The 19,612-nt window shown below is 47.9% G+C and overlaps 1 protein-coding gene across 1 annotated transcript in view; it reads left to right on the top strand.

Annotated features, from left to right (window-relative positions):
- Positions 1-845: 845 nt before the first annotated feature.
- CHGB (chromogranin B) overlaps positions 846-19,612 on the top strand; it is a 34,690-nt gene continuing 15,923 nt past the window's right edge. The window contains exons 1-3 of the mRNA XM_006264900.4: positions 846-989; positions 13,792-13,835; positions 16,628-16,721. Of these exons, the coding sequence (XP_006264962.2) occupies positions 941-989; positions 13,792-13,835; positions 16,628-16,721 (187 nt within the window). The 5' untranslated portion in view covers positions 846-940. The remainder of the gene's footprint in view (positions 990-13,791; positions 13,836-16,627; positions 16,722-19,612) is intronic.

Genomic DNA, 19,612 nt, shown 5'->3' with positions numbered 1-19,612 from the left:
GCTTCCCAAAGGCTAGAGGGGTTGCAATAACAGCGACCTTTATTGCTAAGATCCTAGGGAGCCCTGATCAGCAGCGAACCTAGAAATGTGGTGGTTTCCTTTGCATTTATTCCATGGGGCTGAATGACCCACCCCCCTCCCCACATGGCTGCATGTAGGTAAATGTTACAGCATCCGGTGCAAATGGGGAAGGAGGAGATTCTGCATCCTTCAGCCCAGAGAAAGGGGATGGGGTGGGGGGGCTCTGTCTAAAGCCAGCCTGTGGGGAGATGTGGAGGGGGGTCATACCTCTTGGAAAGGGGCAGGAGGAAGGGATGAACTGGGTGCAGGGCAGGGGGGAAGAGAGGGGGAAGGAGAAAGGAAAAGGGGTCCTGCCTTTTGCAGCCCTGGGGAGAAAGGGTAGGGGGAAGTGGGGAGAGCTGTCTCCTCAGTCTGGGGAGGGGGTGGGTAGGGAAGGGGGCCTGGATTTGGGGGGCAGGCGGGGGTGGGTGCTGTGTGTGAAGGCGGAGGGGGGGGGTTCAGGGAGTGCTGTGTGGTGGTGGAGGGGCTCTGTGAGGCTACTGGAGGGGCTGTGTGGTGACGAGGGGCAACCAGGCAGGGCTGTGCGTGGCCGGGGAGGGCTCGGGGGCGGGGGGTGCCAAGGAGGAGACGGTGGCGGGAAGGCGAGGCTGGGCTGGGGCAGGGTCCGGCGGTGCCGGACAGCGGCGCCTCCCACGGCCCGGGCGCGGGGGCCCGGCGTGACGCAGGCTGCGGGCGGGAGCGCCGCGCCCCCACAGTGCCCGGCCCGGCTCCTCCGCCCCCGCGTCCCCCTTTAAATAGCGCGGCGCTGCCGCGCGGCCCCAGCCCGACCGCAGCCCTAGCCCCAGCCCCGCCGCCGGGAGCCGCCGCCGCAGCAGCAGCCGCCGTGCTCGGAGCGGGAGCGGGAGGCGGTGGCAGGGCGATGCCGGCGCTGGCGCTGCTCGGGCTGCTGGGGGCCGCCGCGCTCGCAGGTGAGTGTCCGTGCCCGGCACCGCGGCCAGCGCCGCCGCCCGCCCGCCAGCACCGCGCCCCGGACAGCGCCCGCCGGCGGGCTGTGTGCGTGCGTGCGTGTGTACAGAGGAGTGTGTACATGTGAGCGTGTGTGTGTGCATGCTTGTGTGTGAGAACATGTGAGTATGTGTGCATGCGTGTGTACATGTGAGCATGTGTGTATGTTTGTGTGTACATATAAGTGTGTGTGTGCATGCCTGTGTGTGTACATGAGTCTGTGAGCATGTGTGCATGCTTGTGTGTATGAGAGCATGTGAGTATGTGTGCATGTTCGTGTGTGTGTGAGTGTGCATGTGTCTGGCATGCCTGTGTGTGTGCATATGTGCGTGTCTGCAGGAACCCCCTTCCCTCTCCAGTCCCTGTCTGCCTGCCTCTTACAGAGACAAAGATAGATGCTCACACCTGCACAGATCTCTGCACAGAGAAAACATAAAGGCATGTATTCATGCATGCACACGCACACACACACATATACCTCCCCCCCCACCCATGTCCTGCATGTGTCTATGTGCCATAGCATGCATGTGTATGGGTCTGAAGGCATCAGTGTGCCCATTTGCAGGTAGGTATCTCCACAGAAGTATACCAAGTGTTTGGGGTTTCTGCAGTGTGCACAGCACACACCTTTGTTTATCCCATGGAGGTCTCTAGAGAGACACTACAGTGCATTAAGCAGATGTCTGCCCAGGTGTGTATACATACATCAGCGTGCATGTATGCATTGTCTAGTGTGTAGGTGTCTCCATATGTGTAAAATCTCTCTCTCTATATCATGTGTGAGCACTCACGAATGCACACACAGATTTCATCGTTTGTGGTTGGCACAGACTGGGAACCATTCTGACTCCTTTAGTCTTCTTAGCCAGACTGGCCAGAAATGGAGACAGCAAGAAGTTATTAAAAATGAAGAGAAGAAACAATATCCATATCATAAAAATACAAGCAGATAATAAGCATCTGGCTCTTTTGCCAATTATTTTTTAACCCATCCTTTTAACAGGCATGTGTTGGGGAAAAAAAGTCTGTCTGGGGAAAAAAGCTGGGCTTTATTTAAAAGGGCATGAAGATAAAACGCCTTGCTAGAAACTCTTCTTTTTAAACTGATGCTTGTCTTTTAGTTGTTGTTAACCAGCCTACTTTAAGAAACAAACCAAAAAAAAATGCAACCAACTAAACAAAAAACCCTGATGTTGGAGAAGGGAAAGGTTTTATCCTGGAGGATTATGCCATCTGTTAAGAGTTGTCTTTCTATCCAACTCAATGCAATTTTTTAGAGAGTGGATAGTAGCGCCTCTTCTCACTGAAACTGGCCAATCACCGGAAATCTGGGATGGATTTATTTGCTGAACCTGTCAAACAGAGCTGAATTCTGGAAGAGGAGAATGACCAAATGATTCTGAGTCGTTTATTTTTCAAATGGTCTGTGAGTTTGCCTACTCTTCCACTCAAGGCAGACACATGAAGAGCCCTGGAGATTGAACAAGATGCTCCAAAAGAATTATCTGTCTAAGGAGAAGTGCCTATGCAGGCAGAGGTTTCTATAAAATGGGTATTGACTAAATAAAACATATTCTAGAAATTTAAAGGGAAAGCATATACATAGATGGCTAACAAATATAATTCCACAGGTGGAATGATTGTTATTTAACTCTCCCCCCAATTAAATGTCACAACAAAGTTTAGAAGAGCTCAAATGTATTAGTACTAAAGACATAGAAACATGTGGAATGTGTCAGTGAAAAGATTTCCAGTTTAATCTGTTTTTGATCTGTTTTAATCATATTACTCATTTGGGGTTTGAATCTATCACTTGTACTTACATTGAGCAGTACTGAGCTCCTTGAATATTCCCTTGACTACAGTAAGAATAATTCCAGAGCAGGCTGCTGTTTAATGTAAAGGACCTGTTATTGGACTGCTTGGTAGTCTTTCTAAACTGGTTGCTGACAGCATAATTTGTGAGAAGAACTAAATTAAAAGCACGTCTTTTTGCCTACACTATTCTAAAACTAATCAGTCATCTGTTTATTTAATTGCCTATGTAACACTTATCATTCTTTCCCTACTGTTTTTCTAAGTCCAGTTTTATGCGAGAGAAAGTTAATTAGCCTTAACTGGAAAAATATGACTAGGAAACTCATTTTGAAGTAGCAAAGTCAGTTTGGGGCCAGCTTCAGAGTGAGATGCACAGGCAGAAGCCTGTTGTGCCCCTGTGAGCCAGGGCCCCCACAGAAGGACACATGGTGGGCTCCGACCCTGCCCCCCAGCACAGCTGGGAGGTAAGTGGGGCCTGCGGTGGGAGGGGAGTAGCCAGCTGCAGGAGGCAGCTGAGAGGAGCTGAGGAGGATCATGCCTCCACCTGGCTCCTACTTGGCTCAGCCCCCCAGGGAGCCACGTGAACAGAATGTGCGAACAAAGTGCACAAACAGGAGCGCTCTAGGCCTGGTACATGAGTTAGCATAGGAGGGCAAGCAGGAGGGGCATTAGGCTCTAGGTGGTGAGCCTCAAGAGAAGGTCAGCACAACAGTAGCCAGGTCTACTACCTGTGCAATGGTGGGAGGGACACGTTGCACTACAAAATTCCCCCCTACAGCTGGACCCCCTCTCCCGCTCTGGTACCACTGAGACTTAGATGAAGCCTATGGTTCTGGCCTAGGGGCTTGTGTCCAGGATGTAACTGAGAGGATCCCCGAACTCATCCGGCCCTCCGACCACCACCCCATGCTCCTCATCCATGCGGGCATGAATGACATGGCTCAGAACAATCCCAGGTGGGTCATGAAGTGACTACAGGGCTCTGGGGGCTGGGGTCAATGGTCTGGGGTTGCAGGTAGTTTCTTCCTTGATCCTCCCAGTCATGGGTCATGGGCATTGGAGGGAAAGGTGCATTGAAGAGTTAACAAAAGACTCTGGCGATGGTGCCATCGCGAGGGGTTTAGCTTCTTTGACCAGAGTACACACTTCAGGGAGAGAGGCAGTGGCTTGTTGGGAAGGGATGGCTTCCACCTCACCCTGAAAAGGAAGCAGCTCTTCTTAGCCAGAATGGTTGACCTACTTGACAGGGCTTTAAACTAGGATTGCTGGGAGATGGGGAATCAACTAACAGTTCAAGCCCAGGTCACATCAACCATAGTATTAACAAGTTAGGTAGCCCAAGAGAGCCTACTTTGATGACAGCCCAAGGAAAGATCACGTCCCAGCATACTGGGAAGCCCAGGGCTTTCTGTGGCAGGCTCAGTTGCCTCTACACAAACTCCAGGAGTTTGGGACACAAGCAAGAGGAACTGGCCCTTCTCCTGAGTGACAAAGATTAGGATCTTGTAGGGATAATGGAGACCTGGTGGGACTCCACTTACAACTGGTTCATAGGTATAGAAGACTATACCTTGTATAGGAGAGACCATGTTGGGAAGAGGGGTGGGGTGTAGCTCTCTATGTGAAGGAGCAGTACACTTCCCTTCAAACTGAGTTTAGCAACCAAGGAGGGCATCTTGAGACCCTCTGGGTTAAAATATGGGGAGAGTATGGGGAAGGGGACATAATTGTAGGAGTCTAATACAGACCTCCCAACCAAGAGGAAGAGCTAGATCTTGAATTCAATAGGGAACTGGCTGAAGCTGCACACTCCTGATGCATGGTTATTATGGGTGACTTCAACCTCCCTGACATCTCTGAGGGAGAGTTATTCAATAGGCTGAGCTATTCAATGCATTTTTTGCCTCAGTGTTCTTGAACAGGGGTCAAGATAAGTCTCCTAATGGGCTCTTAGACAAGCATCAGAGGGACACCAGCCCACCAACTGTTGACGCTGACTTGGTGCAGAGTCACTTGGATGCACTGAATGTGTTCAAGTCAGCAGGCACGGATGAGCTGCATCTGAGAGTACTGAAGGAATTGGCTGGTGTCATAGCATAACCACTGGCACAGCTGTTCGAGCACTCGTGGTGCTCGGGTCAGGTCCGAGGAGTGGAGAAGGGCCACTCTTTCCTATTTTCAAGAAGGGGAGGAAGGAGGATCTGAGTAATTATAGGCCAGTCAGTCTCACTTCCGTCCTTTTTAAGGTCTTTGAAAAGATTAGGAAGGATCATATCTGTGGGAGTCCAGTGGGAAAAATAATGCATCAGGGAAACCAGCATGGATTTGTAGCAGGTACATCATGCCTGACCAATCTGGTTTCATTTTATGACAGGGTCACAAAATGCTTAGACACAGTAGAAGTGGATGTCATTTTCTTGGATTTTAGCAAGGTCTTCAATACGGTATCTCATCCCATTCTCATAAATAAATTAAGAGGCTGTGATATAGATGTTTACACGGTCCGGTGGGTGGCAAATTGGCTTAGTGGTCACATCCAGAGAGTGGTAGTAGATGGGTTGATATCAACCTGGAAGGATGTGGGTAGTGGGGTCCTGCAGGGTTTGGTCCTTGGACCTGTACTCTTCAATATCTTCATCAGTGACTTGGATGTGGGCGTGAAGTGTACTCTGTCCAAGTTTGCGGATGATACTAAATTGTGGGGTGAAGTGCACACTCCGGAGGGTAGGGAATGATTGCAGGCAGACCTGGACAGGTTAAAAAAGTGGGCAGTACACAATAGGATGCAGTACAACAAGGACAAGTGCTGAGTGCTGCATCTAGGGTGCAAAAATATCCAGCACACCTACTGGCTGGGAAGTGACCCTCTCAGCAGCACAGGAGCGGAAAGGGATTTCGGAGTCACAGTAGACTCCAAGATGAACATGAGTTGTCAGTGTGACAAAATTATCAGCAAAGCTAACTGCCCTTTATCATGCATCAGTAGATGCATGACAAATAGATCCAAGGAGGTGATACTTCCCCTCTATGTGGCATTGGTCAGACTGCAGTTGGAGTACTGCGTCCAGTTTTGGGTGCTGTACTTCAAGAAGCATGTTGATAGACTCGAGAGGGTCCAGAGGAGAGCCACGTATGGTCAGGGGCTTACAGGACAAGCCCTATGAGGAGAGACTGAGGGACCTGGATCCCTTCAGTCTCCACAAGAGAAGGCTGAAAGGTAATCTTGTGGCCACCTACAAATTCATTAGGGGGACACAGCAAGGGATCGGAGATGCTCTGTTCACCAGGGCACCTCTTGGGGTAACAAGGAACCATGGTCACAGACTGACAGAGCAGATTTAGGCTAGATATTGGGAAAAACTTCTTCATGGTAAGGGTGGCCAAAATTTGGAATGGGCTTCCAAGGGAGGTGGTGCTCTCTCCTATCTTGGGGATCTTTAAGAGAAGACTGGATAGGCATCTGGCTGGGGTCATCTGACCCCAGCACTCTTTCCTGCCTAGGCAGGGGGTCGGACTCGATGATTTGTTGAGATCCCTTCCGACCCTAGCATCTATGAATCTTGTGGGAAGAGCACACGGCCAAATCTGACTGGTCACATACCTTCCTTGCTTGCATTGTTGAGTTCTACCTAATACAAGAGGTCTACAGGCCAACTAGGGGAAAGACACTGCTGGATCTGGTTCTGGCCAAAGAGGATGATTTGGTGAGTGATCTGAGGATCAAGGGGCAGCTTGGTGACAGTGATCATGAACTGATCACTTTCTCTGTCCAATGCAGGCCAGGCAAATTTCTCAGTAAAACAGAAATCCTCAATTTTGGGAAGACTGACTTTCACAAACTCTGGAGAATAGTCAGTCAGGCACTAAGAGACCATTGCCCCTCAGAAAGGAGAGTCCCTGAGGAATGGCTGTTCCTTAAGGACACAATCCTCAAAGCATAAAGAAAGTCCATTCCATCCCATAGGAAAGGCAGTCAGTGGGCTGGGAAACCCCTTTGGCTCAATAGGGAACTTTTGGACCTCCTGAAACTAAAAAGAGAAGCCTACACCAGATGGAAAATGGGAATCATCACCAAGAAGGACTATGCAGCACTAGCCTGCACCTGTAGAGAGCAGACCAGAATAATCAAGGCAGAAACTGAACTCAAGCTAGCCACAGAAATCAAGGACAACAAAAAGGCCTTCTTCAGATATGTTGGAAGTCAGAGAAAGAACAAAGACAACATTGGACCCCTGCTAAATCAAATGGGGCAGCTGATGTCTGATGCTCAGGAAAAGGTCAATCTCCTAAATGATTACTTTTGTGTCAGTCTTCCATCTGCCCAAGTGAGTCACCATGTTGGACAGGACACAAAGTATCCAGGGTGCAGGAGGTGGGCCCACAATTGACATAGATCAGGTGAGGGAACACCTCAAGAGGCTTGACATCCATAAATCATAGGATGGAATGCACCTGAGAGTCCTGAAGGGGTTGGCAAACATCATAGCACACCCTATGGCAAAGATATTTGAGAAACTGTGGTGCTCAAGAGAGGTACCGGACAACTGGAAAAGAGCCAACATGGTCCCAATCTTCAAGAAAGGAAGGAAGGAAGGAAGATCCAGGGAATTACAGGCCAATCTGCCTGACATCCATCCCTGGAAAGAACCTGGAGAAAATCATCAAAGGTTCCATCAGCAACAGGCTAACAGAAGGCAAATTTTCTGAGTGCGAGCCAACATGGCTTCATTGCTGGAAGGTTTTGCCTGACTAACCTTGTCTCCTTCTATGACCAGGTGACACACTGCCTGGCCAACGGAGATGAAATTGATGTCGTATATCTGGATTTCAAGAAAGCCTTTGCCTTGGTCTCCTATGATGTCCTCGTGGTTAAGCTGGGGAACTGCGGCCCTGACCGTCTTATGGTCCAATGGCTGGGGAACTGGCTCTAGGGTGAGACCCAAAGAGTAATAGTTGACAGGAGCAAATCAACATGGTGCAAGGTGACCAGCGGAGTCCCTCAGGGCTCAGTACTCAGGCCAGTACTCTTCAATATCTTCATTAATGATCCGGAGTCTGGCGTCAAATGTGGACTGGTGAAAGTTCACGGATGACACTAAACTATGGGGGAAGGCAGGCACACTGGAGGACAGGCGGGGGATGCGAGCCTGTCCAGGTCGGCCTGCAAGGTAGGTGGATCAATATCTGATGGCACTCAACATAGAGAAGTGCAGGGTACTTCACCTTGAGAGGAAAAACCAGCAGCATACTTACAGGCTCAGCAATACTATGCTTGCTAGCACCATGACCAAAAGAGACGTGGAGGGTCTTGATTGTCCACAAAATGAACATGAGCCACCAATGTGATGCTGTAGCTGGCAAAGCAAACCAAACTCTGTCATGCATCCACCAATGCATCTCAAGCAAAACCAGAGACGTCATCCTTCTGCTTTACTTGGCCTTAGTGAGGCTGCAGCTGGAGTACTGCGTCCAGTTTTGGGCCCCCCACTTCAGGAGGGACATGGATAAGCCTGAGAGAGTCCAAAGGAGAGCCATCCACATGAACAAAGGCCAAGAGAGCAATCCTTATGAGGAGAGGCTGAGGAACATGGGACTCTTCAGCCTGGAGAAGAGAAGGCTCAGGAGGGACTTGGTGGTAGCCTATAAGTATCTAAGGGAGGTGCACCAGGATCAGCTGTTAACCAGGGCTCCCCAAGGGATAACAAGGTCTAACGGTCACAAACTTCTGGAAGGCCAATTTAGACTGGACGTAAGGAAAATTTTCTTTACGGTCTGAGTGTCCATGGTCTGGAACAGAGTCCTCCTCCCCCCCACACCCTGAGGTGGTGCAAGCATCTACTCTGGACTCATTCAAAAAATGTTTGAATGCTTATCTTGCTGGGATCATTTGGCCCCAGCAGACATCCTGCCTATGGCAGGGGAGCTGGACTTGATGATCTTGCGAGGTCCCTTCCAGCCCCTAATGCTTATGAAATCTATGGAAGTCTGTATTAATAGAAACTTTTGTTCATGTTGCTTTTATTTCACAGGTTTGTTTTACAACTCAACTCAGTAGGAGTTTACTTGAGATTTATGAATGAATAAATGAATATCTTTATTCTCATGCATACTACATCATTTGTTTCATAAGTTAAAAAACAATTGTGGTGCTTTTCTGGATTTTTAGTAGCTCATGCCTGGAATCATCAAGAGGCATCAGATAGAAAGCAGGATGACTCCAGCTATAGAAGCACAATAATCCTATAGAATAGAGACCATCCTCAAGTGCTGTCCTATAATTATAAATTAGAGAGGAAGAGCTTGGGGGGGGGGGGGGGGAGAGGCAAGGGTGTGAGGAGAAAGACAGACAGAGAGAAAGAGATGTTTAGATTTAGGGCCTGCTTCAAAGCCCATTGAAGTCCATCAGAGTCATTCCAAGGTTATTTATTGAATATTTTCCTTTGTCTTTAAAATTACTTATAACCAGAACATCATCTTTGAGCAAATTTTGACAATTTTGATTTTGGATGTCAAGCAACAATACATAAAATATAAGATTAATGAGCCAAATGCTCTTATTACAGCTATTTTCAGCAGGCTCCTGGGTTTTATGTTCATACTTAAAAACCTTGGGCATATGTGACCTTTGTTAAAAATGGTTTTTGCTGATATTTTTCTTCCAGTAAGAAATTATACTGTCCCAAAACATTGGTGTTAAGGAAAATCTACGAAAGTGAGACCTTTTTTTTTTTTTTTTAACAGTGACTCACCAGATAGCTGATGTTGTTCCAGCTAAGCAACCCTAAAGAGATGCAAGTCAAACTAGCATGGATTTATGTCTTGATTATTTTCCAAGGTGCTGAGCACCTGTATTTCTCATTGTGTTTAATGGTATTTGTGAGCGCTCAGCAGTTTTGACAATCAGCCCATCTAGCTTTAAGCACATTTGATACAGGAGCTGGAAATATGCATGTAATTTCTGTGAGGTAGGGATTTGTCTTTTTCAAGTTAAGAGTTCAAAAAAATAGCAGTCATCATTCTGTACATATCTTGGTTTTGTTCCCAGAGCTCTATGTTCTGTTAAAGAGGTGCAGGGGGTGCTTCACAGCCTTGCTCTGGTCCTTTGGATTGCTTTGGTGGTGCAAAAGGATTGGAAACTATCCGCATTTTCCCAGTAGCTACAGAACTAATATAAAGGGCTCCCCATCTATTGCTGCTACCATGATACAGGATACATATGGAGGATGTAGCGAGAGTGTGCCAGATGGTCGGCTAGGGACTGATGCCAGCTGGCACAAATTAGAGCATCATATGCTGGGGACAGTGTGGGACATGCTGACTCCCTGATGGCCTCTCCTCTTAACCACCACAGAGAATTGACCTCTTATATTATTTCTGATCCTATGTGACTTCATTATTCATTCTCTTCTTTCTTGAAGGGAAGAAAGTATTCTTTTCTCCCCTATGACACTGGTCCAGAGCTCCCAGATTCTCTGGACATTGCTATGATAACGTCACACATCCTATTAGCCTTTGGAAGTCATCTTTCATCCTCAAATAAATGCAACTTAATGAACATCTATCTACCAGTGAAGAGACTGGTTCTTGGTGAGACTGAAGCTTTGTAAAAACAGAATGGTGTCATTAAGTGCTGTCTTGATTCCTGTATCAGTGTCTGCTTGTGTACCATTAGCATAATGTTCAAGAGAGTGCTTCAAGTTAGAACTTTTAATATTTTAAAGAAATTAAGCAGCGGTTTCATTTTATAGCAGAGATTTTATATTTGAGATTTTTACCAAATTAGACAGGTGTTAATCAGATGGAGTGTTCTGGGCTAGATCCGTGGAAAAGGCAAAAGTAGATGTCACCAACTGGTGATTCGTACTTGCACAGAAAACTTTGCAGATGCTCTGATGGCTCCCAGTGGGCCATGCTGCAGAATGTGCCTCACTTATGAAGGTGAAAGGCATCTCTGAGCTGAGTCATTTCCTCTATTTACAGGATGTGACTGTATCCCAGCAGAATCCCCTTTTTGCGCAGAAATGCAGATGGAATGTCATCTTCAGGCACAAGGGTGTCCAGGACCACATGGAGAGGCCTCTGCTTTATTTTGTTTATGAGGACAAGTTTTAGCAGGAGCTTGAAAGATGTTGCACACCCTATGTGGCACTATGCAGTGCTGCACTTCCTGTTTCATTCTCTCTCCCTTTCTCCTCCTCCCCCACACCCTCCTGTTACAAAAACTAAAATGAAGGATGCAGCTAGGCTGTATTACAGCAGCAGCATTGGGCTTATCTTGAATGTGATTTATTCTTGTTAGTTAAATAACTGAAGCTTCCCAATACCTGTCACAGTCAGTCCTGAAATACCAAATGGAAGGAAGAGGGGATTAGGTTTAAGCAGCACCATCCCTTGGCCCAGCAATTGATGTTATTCTGGAAATGATCCAGTGAGGACTTAATACTGCTTGGAGCTTCACTGGAGTCATTCTGGGATGGCAGCTCTTCATTTGGAGGAAAAACCAGTCCATGGTTACACTGCTGTATCCAGGCTGCAGGGCTTAGAAGGCAGGCCAGCAGAGCTCCTGGGTATTATTATTATTATGTTTGTTCATTTATTATTTCAAAGAGATTGAGCCATCCATGGCAATGGCTCCAAGCTCTGTTCTGCAGGCCCTCACTCGGTGGGCTAGAAAGGCCCGCTTCAGTACAAATCACAGACACCTCTTTGCTTTGCAGGAAACTTCATTACATCTTCCTCAGAATATTACTTGTTGTCTGTACAACTAAGCTGTTCTTCCCCTTAATCTGCTTTATCATGCTTTTCTGCTGCAAAGAATGTTTCAATCATAGAAAAATAAGGCTGGGAGTGACCTCAGGATGCCATCTAGTTCCCACCACCTGCTCAAGGCAGGAACATCTCTGTCTGAAACTATCTTATCCAAATGTTTGTCTAACCTGCTTTTAAAAACTTCCAATGATGGCAACTTCATGGTTTTTCTAAGTAATCTGTTCCAGTGCTTAACCACCATCATCATTAGAAATGTCTTCCTAATATCCAATCTAGATCTCCCTTGTTGCAATTTAAGCCCATCTTCCACTGTTTTAAAGCTCATTCAAATCACATGGTCATAAAGAAGGCAACACTTGAATTTAATGTGATCTTTATTTGCACAGTGACTGCAGAGTCAGGCTAAAAATTCTATATAATTTTATTTGTATATGTAAGTACCATAAACATGCACAATGTGGCATGTCAAAGGTACAGGGCCAGTTTGAACTCAGAATCACCTTAATTTCTGCATTCTTATGTCTGGCTGGCAATCTGACATCATTGTTTCTAAAAACCTCTGAGTGAACCCAATTCATGGGAATCAAAATGGTTTGTTACAGCAGAGCAACCAAGCAAGAAGAGATTTACTGCAGCATAGAATCAGAGTGAGACGATCTATTAATTAATTCAACACTTCCTTTCTAAATGGAGTAACTTGGGCCAGGTTTCGCAAAGCTGGTGTGCAGAGGTGTTAGTTACAGTTCCCAGTGCCAGCCAGGTCTCTTCAGTGAAGACTCCTTATGTTTCTGTCAATTCCTTCTTTTGGGGTTTTCCTCTAAAAGGAGGTGGCTGTAGTTCATCTCCAGGAGGCCTGGGCAGAGGCAGCTTCTCAGAGGAGACATGGAATCAGCACATTTCCACACCGTCTTGCCCATGCCTTCCTTCCAGGGGCCTCACACTCTTCAGCTACCAGTGGACTCACACCTGTTGTGTGGGAGACTTCAAGTTGTTTTCCCAAAGTTGGGCTCCAAAACTCTGAGCCTCCCCCAGGCAGCCATGCTGTACCCTACCCAGCAGCTGGATTAGGCCCATGGGAGTGCATATAGTGACAGGAGACTGGCCACATCCACATGAGGAGCTACTTTGCTGCGTGGCATTTTCCTTGGGCCTTGCATCTTCAGAACAATAACATCTGCCTTTGTGTTTTGTCTTTAGGTTAAAAACAGCAGTGGTTGCAACAAAAATAATGACTATGTTGCAGTGTTTTGCTGGGCTACCAGTATGCAGACATGAGCTTTCCATGTTTAATAACTTAGAGCAGGAGTCAGCAACATTTTTGGGCAGAGAACACCTGCAACCTCAACTTGTAAGATGTTGGCATGCCAGGGGCAGACGGCAGGGGAGCTATGAGGTTTTGGATCATGTTTGTGGAAGCGCCACCCTGGCCCTTTCCCTACCATCTGCAGGGGTGCATGTGCACCTGCCACCAGCAACGAGCCGGACTGGGGTTCTGTGGACCCTGGTATAGCTGCTTGCAGTCTCCCCGCCACCTGCTGTGAGCAGCCCAGTCTCTATAGCATGCGACAGGGGCCTGCCCATAGCCTGAACTGGCTGTGGCAGGCAGCCAGGAGACTGCAAGCGGCAGCACTTACCCTGGCTTGGCTTGTTGCTGGCAGCGGATGCATGCATACCTCAGCAGACAGTGGAGAAGGGGCTAGGGCTGCACTGTCACAATAAGGATGGGGCCCCACGTGGCTCCCTGGCTGCCTGCCCAGAGGCACACATTCCAAAGAAAGTACTTTTGCATGCTATGCTCTGTGCCAGGGGTTGCTGACCCCTGGTTAGAGCCTCATAACTCACTTGTGAAAGAGCTCTTTTATATGTAGGCATCACAGAGCATTCCAGTCATTTGCCCAAGGTTACGTATTTAGTCAGGAGCAGTCTGCAGAACTGAACCCCAGAGCCTGGACTGCAGCTCTGTTCTCTTACACAAGCCAACAGCCCAAGGCAGCAGTTACTTTAGATTGGTTTGTCTTTCAAACAAGGAAAGGTATAATGGTAGCTGATTCTGCAAGGCCTTACCCAAGCAAATATCTCATTTAAAGCTCATTTGTCTAAGGAAATGCACATACAATATTACTATATGCTACCGTGTTTTATGAGTGCCTGACAGCTGACATTTTTTTTGCCTCCCAGGTGTCAGTGCAATACCACTGGAAAAGGACCATGTTGAAGAAATGGTAAGTAGCCATAGTTCACAATGTGAATTCAGCATATAGCAGTCAAAAAAGTGCTGACCAGGTGTAACCACCTGGAAGAAATTCTGTATGCAAAGTTTTCTCGCAGTGCTGACTTTGATACTAACTATGCCTTTGGCATCCCATTTTCAAAAACCTCACTGGAGCCCTACTGACTTTCAGTAGGCTCCTTGGGCTTCTAAATGACTTAGGTGCTGTTGAAAATGTTACTGTGTAAATGCTCAAAAAATATTAGACATGCTTATTTAACCAACAGGAGTGTAGCTGAATCACAGAGGGTGATACTGCAAACTTAAAGCAGCTTATGAATTTAATATTGCTGCCAGGTGAAATAATGAAAATGGATTACTGCTGTAGCAGGGGCCCTATCTGTGGGGAACTCCTCAGACTGCCATCTCTGGAAGGAGGTGATCGTACCACTGTAATAAATAAATGGGAACTGATGCCAGAATTACTTGCCTGCTGGCCACCAGTTTTTCCTCAGTGGCTTTTTTTCTTCATGGGAGAGTCTGCCACAAAAATGTTTTCTTCTCTCCTTGCAACTAAGCCTCCACGATGGCACTGACTTATGGCAGGGGTGTCCAGCTTGCTTCCCCCCAACCCCAGGCCAGATCCAGACTATGGGAATCCTTGAGGGTCAAATCCAGACCCCCTTTGAGTGGCAGTAGCAGCAGGATGAATGACCTCAGAGAGCTGTGGAGAATTAATCCATCTGTGGGTTCCCCTTCTGCTTCTAAAAGAGAAGCCGAGTGGGGCTCCATACCTTGGATTTCAGGAGTGGGCCCCATCCCTTTTTATCTCACTCCTGAATTCCCATGCGTTCCAGGAGCTCCCAGAGGCCAGATTATGTAGCTCCATGGGCCAGATGTGACTCACAAGCCATGTGTGTGACACCTCTGATTTAAGGAAATACTGATGTCCTGGACCAGAGAGAGATTTTTGGTTGTGAATCATTAGCTCTGTGTGGAACTTGAACTAGTCAGAAGCCAACCACCCTTGTATAGTTTCTGTGACTAGGCCTCCAAGTTCTTAAATGATATTATATTATTTTGTCTCAAAAAGCTATTTTAGATCATTTTGTTTAAAAGTTTTCCATATTTTAATTGTTCCTCCCTCCTTGCAAGGACTGTAGAGTGCAACTCACGGTACTAAAGAGCCAGATTAAAATTAAAGGACAGATACAAGGATAAAATCTTTCTAAAATATTTGTATGAGCTATTTCAAATAGTTTGTGAAATCTGTGGGCTCTACAGAATAATTACTGGCACTCAAAGGAGGGATGCCATTTCAGACACATCCCTGTGCTTAGCATTTTTTATGGGCTTCCTCCAGGTTCCCTGAATTGCTCTTTGGAGGTGCCTCTATCTTCACAATCTCTGTATAGAGAGCCTAGGTGACTAATACTGAATTGCTCCTCCATTGGCTGTCTAAGGATCCTAAATGCTTAACCCTGTCTGTTTTGGATTGCTCTCCAAACAAGCACCTAATTTATAGGCATTGTAACATCCAAGTAGAGGTGACCAACCTGGATCTGCAAGTCAGTAGCAAATCTGAGTGTTGGACCCAAATCTCTACTTAAACCAATAGACACATTCCCTCTCTTTTTCAAATAATTACAGAATAGCCAACCCTTGTAGTTGCAGATGTTGCTTTCTTTATTATTTGTGTGAGTAGAGTTTAGTAGATGAGATCAGAGTCGTAGTGTATCACAGTCCATTATGCAAATAGACAAAAGATAAGAGAAGGGAAGAGTCATGATTTTACAGCTGTGGAACTGAGGTACAGAAGGATTCAAGTCACACATGAAGTCTCCAGGACTGCTGGGAAATGAGTCCTTGTCCAGTGCCCTAACCACAAACATTCCCTGCTTTTTCATGGTGCATGGTTAGACATATACAGTAGGGCTGTGAGAAGCTTCAGTCCCTGATTCAATTCAGAGGAGATTCAGCCTGATTCGGTGGCTGAATCTCCAAATCCAAATCAAATCAGAGGACCCTTTAGTCTCTCCAAATCAAATCGGAACTTCCAAATTGATTCAGAGAGATTTGGAAAGATTTGGAGATTCAGACATAGCCACAACTTTAAATGTTTTTTCTACATACCTCTAGGTAGCAGGGGCTCGTGATTGCTGCAATGTTGGGGTGCATGGAGTGTCCCATAGAAGCGTGGGGGGGGGGTGTCCTTAGCGTGCTCGGCAGCAGACCCGGAAGTGGACCAGAAGCACTTCCGGGTCCACTGGGGAGCATGCTGGGGGCCCCCCCTGCACCCCCCAGCTCAGTGACTGGTGCCTCCTGGGTTTGGGGTGGGCACCTGGGGTTCCCCTGCTGATTGCTGAACTGGAGAGGCGTGGGGGGCCCCCCCAGCATGCTCCCTGGCAGACCTGGAAGTGGATTGGAAGTACTTCTGGTCCACTTCCAGATTCGCCATCAAGCACATGGAGGACCCCCCATACTCCTGCTGGACACTCCATGCGCCCCAGCATTGCGGTGATCATGAGCCGCGCCTGCTACCTCAAGGTACATAGAAAAAACTTTTAAAGCTTTGTCTATGTCTGAATCGCTGATTCTCTGAATCAGCATCGAATCTTCAGATTTGGATTTGGCCAAATCAAATCAGGGACAGCGATCGAAATCAACAAATTGAATCACTGTCCCTGATTTGGACTGAATCTGAATCCAAATAAAATAGAGCTCACTTTGCACACCCCTAATATACAGAGCTTGTTAAAGGCATACAGTAAAAATGCGCTTTCCTTCATCTGTTGGTTCTTCTAGGTAACACGATGTATAGTGGAAGTTCTTTCTAATGCTCTGTCGAAACCAAATGCTCCACCAATAAATCCTCAGTGCAAAGAGATCCTCAAGAAGAGTAAGTACAGTATTAAATGAATTAGAGATGCTAATTGAGTCACTGCTTTTGCTGATGAAGAGTTTGCTCAATTTGACTATTCATTTTATAAACAAAATAATTTTTTATGCATTCTCATTTTAAAAGGGGTGATCTTTCATCATTTTAATTTTATGTATATTAGAATGCCTTAAAACTTGATAGTACTTCTTAAAATAGCAACAGTAATTTTATATCGTCTTTTTATAAGCTCTGAACCGTACCTACATTTTTAAAGGGATATGAAAAGCCATTCTTTTTTCCTGTTGCCCCCAAATACTAAGATAGAAGGCTGTTGCTCTTTTTAAGTTGAACAGGAACTTACTCCTTTGTTTTCCTTATTGGTAAAGGCCCAATCTTGCACCTCGTACTGATATGAGTGGTCTTTATTTGAATGAGCAGTCCCACTGAAGTAAAGTGGACTGTATGTACAAGTAAGGAATATGCACCCACTACAAGTTTCAGCAAATGGGCACTTTATTGATATAACTGGAAAAAAATAAAGTTCAGAGTGCTTGCTACCCTGCATTAAGACTAGTTGAACTGTATGCAGGACTGGCTCCAACTAGCTCAGGTTAGCTACAAGAAAAAGTTCTTGTGGAATTCACTGCCGTAGGAGGTAGTGGAGGCAGGTAACATAGCCAGGTTCAAACAGGGACTGGTATACATTCACAGATGATGAACCCATTAATCGCTATTGAACAGAATGGTTGGAGATCTGGCATCTCTAAACCAATAAATGGTGAATGCCAGGGAGGATACCAAAAAGGGGATAGATCAGTCTAGAGCAGGGGTGCTCAACCTCTGGCCTGTAGGCCAGATCTGGCCCCTGGTATCATGTCATTTGGTCTGCAGGGCTCCCAAAGGGTCTGGAAATGTGGTATTTCCATCTTACCAAATCTTCAGACCTATGGGGAGCCCTGGGCCTTGCACATGGGTGCCTGATCCAAGTGTGCAAAGCTAAGCAGGAGCATTGTCAGGCCCCAGGGCCCATCTGGGTGTGGGAGGCCAAGAGGAATCCCAGTGTGCAAAGGGTGGGAGGGGGCGTGGTGCTGTGACCCAGGACCCAGTCTCATCATGCACCGAGTGGGAAGAGGTGGTGCTGGGCTCCACTGCCCAATCAGCATGCAGGGCGGGTTGGGGGCAGTGCCAGGCCCAGGACCCAATGGAGCCCACAGACAGGCCCTGTGCCACTCATCTGGCCTGTGGGGCCAAAAGGTTGACCACCACTGTTCTAGAGATACTGGTTTGATGCTCTCCCTGTATAATAGGGACACTTCTGTCACTGTCAGAGACAGAATATTGGACTAGATGGACCACCAGTGTGACCCAGTATGGCACTTCTTACATTCTTATGCTCAACTACACAATTGCCTGTCAAGAACGATGGAGGTGGGGAGTGGATGGGGACAGAGCCCTGGGCTCTCCCCCATCTGGGCCTGCTCCTTCTTCCGTCCTGCTGCTTGGGGTCCGGGCCCGCTCCCCACCCCCGCTGAAGTGGTGGGGGGAAGGGAGGAGCAGGCCTGGGCCTGATGCGGGGAAGGACTGGGCCCTGAGGGTGGGGAGAAGCCGGGCCATTGCAGTGGTGGGGTGGGGGGGGGAGGGAGCAGCAGGCCCGGGCCAAGCTGGTGGTGGGGCGGGGACAGAGGAGCGGGCTCGGGGCTGACGTGGGGGAGTGGGGGTAGGGGAGGGGTGGGCCTGGGCCTGGGCCCGACGGGGGGGAGGAGGCTCACTCCTTCCCTCCCCCTGCAGCTGCTCTGTTGGGGTGGGCCAGGCTGGGTCCCCCCCTCGCCACCCTGCCATGGCAGGCCAGATTTTTCCCCGGCTGAGGCTTGCTCCCCCCCAGTCATGTCGGGCCCAGGCCCAGTCCTTCCCTGGCCCCACTGTCACCTACAATGCCATAGTGTGCCTGCTTCTCCCCCCCACCCCCCCACGTTGGGCCTGCTCAGGGATGGGAGAAGTGGGCTCAGGGCCGACACGGGGGAGGGGAGTGGGGGAGGAGTGGGTCCGGCACTGACGGGGGGGGGAGAAGGACCTCTCCTTCCCTCCCCCAGCCACCGCTGCTGCTGCTGCATCACTTTTCACCACTTTGGTACTACAAATTCAAAGATCTTGAAAAGCTTTTTTTTAGAGGTGCACCAATACAGAATCCTTTCTTGTACAGAAAGGACAGGTTGGGGAAGAAAGGGGGGGGGGGGTTGCACTTTATGTCAGTGAGCAATATACATCAACCCTCATCAAGACAGAATCCAAGGTTGAGGAAGTAGAAGGATTGTGGGTTAGGCTACATGGAGGGTAAGGAGAAAGGGATTTGGTGGTAGGGGTCTGCTACAGACCCCCACACCAAGGGGAAGAAATAGATGCGGGGCTCCTGAGGCAACTCTCGGAGACCATAAAAGCTAAAGAGGTGGTAGTCATGGGGGACCTAAACTACCCGGACATCTGCTGGGAGACGCAGACAGCAAGGTCCCATCGCTCACGCAGGTTTCTAACCTGTGTACAGGACCTCCACCTGACACAGGAGGTGCATGGTCCCACTAGGGGGAATGCCATACTGGATCTGGTATTGGCAACAGGGGATGACATGATAGGGGACCTCCAGATCGGTAGCCATTTGGGAGACAGTGATCACCTAATAATAGAATTCGACATAAGACGTCGAGTGGGTAAGGTAACTAGTAGGGTGAAAGTGCTAGACTTTAGGAAAGCTGATCTCAATGCACTCAGGCGATTAGTCAAGGACGCACTGCAGAGTAGGAGTTTTGAAGGGATGGGAGCCCAAGAACGGTGGCTGTGCCTTAAGGAAACAATCCTTCGGGCACAAAGCATGACGATCCCTGAGCGAGGCAAAAGAGGGAAAGGGACCAGGAGGC

This window comes from Alligator mississippiensis, chromosome 1 (genome assembly GCF_030867095.1).
Source record: "Alligator mississippiensis isolate rAllMis1 chromosome 1, rAllMis1, whole genome shotgun sequence".
NCBI lineage: Eukaryota > Metazoa > Chordata > Crocodylia > Alligatoridae > Alligator > Alligator mississippiensis.
Note: the sequence above shows the minus strand (reverse complement) of the source record. Positions and strands in the feature narration are given on the sequence as shown.